Source organism: Bison bison, unplaced genomic scaffold (genome assembly GCF_000754665.1).
Source record: "Bison bison bison isolate TAMUID 2011002044 unplaced genomic scaffold, Bison_UMD1.0 scf7180017864518, whole genome shotgun sequence".
Lineage (NCBI taxonomy): Eukaryota > Metazoa > Chordata > Mammalia > Artiodactyla > Bovidae > Bison > Bison bison.
Genome location: NW_011495071.1, coordinates 4823726 through 4830030, shown reverse-complemented (window position 1 = coordinate 4830030; position 6305 = coordinate 4823726). Strand labels below are relative to the sequence as shown.

Sequence of the window (6305 nt, the reverse complement as noted above, 5' to 3'; positions counted from 1 at the left end):
TTGGCTTCTTCTCTTGGCATCTATCCTCTGGTAACCTATGATCCTAAACTTTCCTAAGAGATCCATATTTTCCCAAGATCTGGGGCCTTGTAAATGACCTCCTTAGTCACATCTTCTCCCTCTATCCTTGTCCACTCTGTGGTGTCTTTTTCAATGTCCAACACTCAGCTTATGAATATTCTGTGTGAATTTTCCCCTGATACACAGACATTCACACTTGCCTCTTGGGTATAGTTATGGTTCACATAGTTCTGTGCACATATGATAAAAACACTTATCATATATAAAAACTGTGCTATTCATCTGTCTCCCCAACTATCCTCTTAAGTTCCTTGACAGTAGTTTCTTATTCATCTTTGTATTTCCATAACTTAACTGTGACTGTTCCACTGAGGTGTGCTATATGTTTTTTCCCTTTTACTGAATATAAATTTGGATCAGCCATGTTTACATATTCCTAGATATGATGGAACAAACTATGCCATGAGTCTCTATGACAAATTACCCTTCCATGGCCATTGGGCTGCTTCTTGACTTGGTGTTTGTGTAGTAGTTTCTGCAACCTACTCTGGAACCTCCTTTTCCTTCACACTGATATTCAACTCTTGATATTCAAGGGTTTATTGTTAACTTTATGATTCTAGAAGAATAAACTTGTGGGTAAAGTGTTTAACTTAAAGATTTGGTTCTAGGGGACTAATCTGCGGATTTAGTGGTTAAGAATCTGCTTTCCAACACAGGGGATGTGGGTTCCATCCCTGATTAGGAAACTAAGATCCCACATGCTGTGGGGCACCTAAGCCCATGATACTCCAATGAAGAGCCCATATGCCACAACAAAGATCCAGCACAGACAAAATAATAATAGTAGTAATGATAATAATATGTATTTACCTGGCTTTATTTTTCACAAAGATTCACAGACTCATGCTCCCAAAGATGAATTGCTTGGTCTTAATAATCTAAGTATAGGTGAGATGTCTACTAGGTAGACCAGGAGTCTCTCCAGTCCAATATCTAACATACAGCTAATTTAATTTATGGAAGACTTTCCACAAAAATCTGACATTTGTTATAATTTTAATACACCTTTTGACAATGGAAGCTGAGGCCTAGGGATTATTTTAGGCTGCTTGGGCTGCTATAACAAAATGCCATAAGCTGAGAGGCTTCAATAACAGACATTTCTTTCCTCACAGTTCTGGAGATTGGAAGTCTGAGATCAGGGTGCCAGTGTGGTTGGATTCTGGTGAGAGCCCTCTTTCTGGCTTGGGATGGCTGCCTTCCAGCTGTACTCAAATGACTTTTCCTCAGGCCTGCATGTTGGAGAGAGAACACCTTGATGTCTCTTCCTGGGGCATTAACCTCATCAGGGGTGCTCCACCATCATGACCTCATCTAAACCTAAATAACTCCCAAAGGTCCTGCCTCCAAATATCACCACATTAGGGGGTGGGGTTAGAGCTTCAACATATGAATTTGGGGGTGGGGGTACAAAAGCATTTAGTCTGTAAACTGATTAAACCACTTTAATGGGTACTCAAATAATCCTGGAGCAAGGCCAAAGCTGATGCCAAATATTGTTTTCTTTTCCCTAATAATTTGTGTTGTTTCAATACATGATTTCCAGTAGTCATGTATGGATGTAAGAGTTGGACCATGAAGAAGGCTGAGTATCAAAGAACTGATGCTTTTGAATTATGGTGCTGGAGAAGACTCTTGAGAGTCCCCTGGACAGCAAGATCAAACTAGTCAATCCTAAAGGAAATCAATCCTGAATACTCATTGGAAGGACTGATGCTGAAGGTAAAGCTCTAACACTTTGGCCACCTGATGTGAAGAGCCGATGACTCATTGGAAAAACCCCTGATGCTGGGAAAGACTGAAGGCAGGAAGAGAAGGCGGTGACAGAGGATAAGATGGTTGGATGGCATCACCAACTCAATGCACATAAGTTTGAGCAAAGTCCAGGAGATAGTGAAGGACAGGGAAGCCTGGTGTGCTGTAGTCCATGGGGTTGCAAAAAGTTGGACTCGACTCAGCGACTCAACAACAATACATAGACACTCAAATAATTAGCATTAAAAAAAAATGTCACTAGTTCTTATTGATTGTCTCTGATGTGTTCCCCAAACACGAATCTTGCTTTCATGTTTATTTTTCATTTATGTTTACCCTTGTTTCTCCACTGTTTTAGAGAAGGCAAATAATGGAGGGTCTCTCTCTCTTGCTCTGCCACGTTTTCTTATGTAAATAAGAAAAGAGCCAGGCTTTTGGTGCTTCTGGTAATTTTATTCTAATACAAGCAGCACCCAGATTGTAATTCTGATAACTATTTCAGCTCTTTCTTAAAAAATTAAATTCACAAAACAATTGATTATCAGTTATAAATAGCAAAAACACCATCTGGTTTTCAAAACTGGTTAAATTCACGTAGCTGGGGGAAAAATGTTGGAACTCGTTGCTGGCGAGGAGTTCTAGTCCACGAAGCAGAAAATGACGAGCTTTACTATGAGAAATCCAGAGTAGTCATAACTTGTATTTAGCGGCTGCAGGAATTTTGATACGTTCTTCACATGTTCCATATGTTAAATCGTTTGGCGAGATCTTCAGTGTGAAAGAGCTGAGGGTGGCAGAGGAGTGTGGCTAGTGGATAGGGTTGCAACAGCTTCATCCTAAATTTTCAGTTCTGGTTCTTTCCATGAAGACCTAGCACTCAAGATGTCCCATGACCTGGGAAATCTGATGTGCAAGTTCCTCAAACTTATGGCAAGGGTGTCATTTTCTGGTGGAAGTTTCTAAAGCTATTTGTACTCTTCTGGGGAGGTAAGTCATACAGCATTAGCATTTCCTACAGAAACGTCCCGTGTTGTTCATTGCCAACTGGAAATCTGCGTAGGTGTTCATTTGATGTGCCAAGAGAATGAAGGGATATGAAAACACTCCACATCTTCCAATGTCCCCATTCTGTGTTCCTCGTGTGGGAGGGCTGGGGCCTGACTGGATTTTCTTGGAGTTACAGCCTCATGAGGAATGCTTTTCCTTAGGAGTATAATGCACTCCTGTTATTTATTTGTTTATTTATTTTAAAAACCACGTTTCTGAGTTGCTGGCACATTTTCACCTTATGTTAAAAATGTAGCTTATTATTCATGCCTTGTAATGTGAACTTTATTCATTCATTTAACAAATATTTATTGATGCCCAGTATAATACAGTGGTTAATTGCATAAGCTTTGCCTGCACCTTACAAACTTTGACCTTGGGGCAATCACTTAATCTTTCTTCATTTAAAAAATACAAGATGGGGGAGAATACTATGCCATGAGGATTGTTCTAAGGATTAAATGAGACTACACATCCAAAATACTTAGAACTCTATAAGTGCAAAGTAGTAATAATAGTAATAGTAAATATACATTTATACTGACTGATGCTGAAGCTGAAACTCCAATACTTTGGCTGACTGATACTGAAGCTGAAACTCCAACACTTTGGCCACTTCATGCGAAGAGTTGACTCATTGGAAAATACTCTGATGCTGGGAGGGATTGGGGGCAGGAGGAGAAGGGGACAACAGAGGATGAGATGGCTGGATGGCATCACCGACTCGATGGACATGAGTTTGACTGAACTCCGGGAGTTGGTGATGGACAGGGAGGCCTGGCATGCTGCGATTCATGGGGTCGCAAAGAGTCTGACACGACTGAGCGACTGAACTGAACTGAACTGAGGGGTCTAGGTTTACTGGGATATAGGACCTTGAAAACCTGAAACTAAGTTTCTCAGTTGTATCCGACTCTTTGCAACGCCATGGACTATAGCCTGTCAGGCTCCTCTGTCCATGGAATTCTCCAGGCAAGAATTCTGGAGTGGGTTGCCATTCTCTTCTCCAGGTCATCTTCCCCACCCAGGGATCAAACCCTGGTCTCCTGCATTGCAGGCAGATTCTTAACCATCTGAGCCAAGTCTTTCAGCATACATATGGTGTCAGTGTTTTTCTCCTGATCATGGTGGGACACTGCTTTGCATTTAATCTGATCCAGGTAGCTTTCCTTCCGGGGGTGATAAGAATAGGTCGGACTTTGCCGACTGGACATTATCCCAGTGACCATGTGGTGATGGTTTCCAGCCTCCTGTAGTGCTATCTGCCTGCTGGAGCTTTTTGACTTCTGGAGGACTGCCTGCAGTTCATGTATTAGGGCCTGTAATTACAGAGCAGAATATCCAGGGCTGTGAAGACAGGGCAGTCTTGAAATTAGTTTATGCATAATGGATAATAGGAGGCTGTTTTTAAGTGTAACTCATTTGGTGGGTTGGCAGATCTTGATTTCCTTTTTGATATGTAACATTTATTTATTTATTTATTATGTTTTTTTTAGCAAGATGAGGACAGAGGGCTCCTCTAGACTATAGCTCAAGACAGCAATTTACATTCAGTAATCTCTTGGTCATTTAGCCACAGATAATTTGTCATGGTTTGTTTTAGCTGTTGTGATATTGATATTTATTATGCAAATTGTATTTCCTACATCTTATTGTTCTGCATTCTATGAATACTTAAATTATTATAAACCTTTACACTTAATATGGCTCGTCCTTCAATTTGATGCTTGAGCAACAGAGGGTCAGAGCGCACACGATCTTCTAGAGAGGAAGAAAATAAGTAATTAAAAAGCAGACAAACAAGAGAGCCGGCTGCCTGGTTGAGAAGAAAGCAAAGGCAATTTCTGGGAGGGAGAGCGAGTCCGGAGAAGCGAGTCGCTTCAGCCTAGAGCTTCTTTCTCCCAGAGAAGCGGGAAGCTCAGAACACCTGTTGGTCCCCAGCCATCTGAGGCGCGAGTAGGGGCAAAGGGGCGGCAAGGGGAGTGGGTTCGAGTCCTGAAGGAAGACGATGGCAGACCCTCTCTTCACATCCCATGCCTCCGCCCTCCACCCCGAAATCTTCACAGAAAAGATTTTCTGTTGAGTGTGTGTAATCGTAAATATCTAATAATACATGTGCATCATGTAAATACACATCTGTGACATATATATTAAAGCCAGGTAGGAGGCCTTCAGCATGCTGGGGGGATCCTGAGTCAACCCTCCTCGATCTACCTTTCCCGAGAATCTACCGCAAAGACACCGACTCGAAAATCCGAGAGCCGGATTCCGGCTCCTTTCTCCCAACTATGCCCAAGTCTACCGCTAGGTTGTTGAGCGGGCTCTCCCGCTCCGCCGGACGTGCAAAGCACGCATGCACTTCTCCCAGATTGTTTTGTCAATCCGGGGACCTGCCTTCTCACTCTCAACTCTCGAACAGCCCCCGATTCCCAAAGACCTATTCCTTCGGTGCAAGGTGAGTGATGGAAATTTGCAACGTTTGGTTTCCTGGCCGGTTGCACCCGGTGTACCGGGCACGGGAGCCTCCCGGGGAGATTCCCGTCGTCGGTCTCCTGGAGCGATGGCTGTAAACATTCCTAATAAAGGAGTACAGGAAGCTAGACCACGCCCCCGGAGCTGAAGCCCCTTACACGCCTGGGGCCCAGGAGAACACTTTTTCCTGGATCCGAGGGAAGCGAAAACGAGTTTTAACATAAACATATTTGCATACGCCCCTCCCCCTGGCCCCGCCCCTAGGTGGCGCGGGCGCGCCGCCGAACGCCAGCACCAGGGGGAGGGGTGGGGGAGGGGGCGAGTCCTCCGAGAGCCGGGTTCGGCTCGCGGCGACGTGATTGGTCGGTCGGGACTCCGCCTCCAGAGCATGTCATTAGCATCTCATTAGCGGTTCGCTCGGGCTCCGGAGGAAGCCACCGCCGCCAGTCTGAGGCAGGTGCCCGACATGGCGAGTGCTGTGCTGCCGAGCGGACCCCAGTGTGCGGCGGCGGCGGCGGCGGCGGCGGCGGCGGCGCCTCCCGGGCTCCGGCTCCGGCTTCTGCTGTTGCTCCTTTCTGCCGCGGCACTGATCCCCACAGGTAGGTGTGGGCACCGGCCCGTTGGCCCCCTAAATCTCTTAAGGCGCTCCAGTGACCGTAGCCATGGAGGGGGGAAACGTTTCCATGACAACCTTCCCCCACTTCCTAAATCCAAATCGGAGGGAATGTGAAGAGAAAACTCAAGGGCTGAGATGGAAAGGGTTGAGGGGGTCGGTAAATCCCTTCTTCCTTGCCCAGCTCTGTGGGAATTAGAGCCCTTGGGGATGGCTGCACCCACACCTTTTCTCCCCTGCTTGGTGCGGAGTGCAGTGAGAATGAGGGGCCCCGGGGGCTAGAGAATATAGGGGAAGGGGATGGATCGAAGGCACCCCCCCGCAAACCTTCCAG

The 6305-nt window shown here is 45.4% G+C and overlaps 1 protein-coding gene across 3 annotated transcripts in view; it reads left to right on the top strand.

The window, feature by feature from the left end:
• The first annotated feature begins 5779 nt into the window (after nt 1-5779).
• The window catches only part of CADM1 (cell adhesion molecule 1), a 353858-nt gene continuing 353332 nt past the window's right edge, over nt 5780-6305 (top strand). The window contains exon 1 of one of the 3 annotated variants that reach the window (XM_010830369.1): nt 5780-5957. In XM_010830369.1, the coding sequence (XP_010828671.1) occupies nt 5825-5957 (133 nt within the window). In that variant the 5' untranslated portion in view covers nt 5780-5824. The remainder of the gene's footprint in view (nt 5958-6305) is intronic. The other 2 variants (XM_010830370.1, XM_010830371.1) reach the window with 2 other exon arrangements.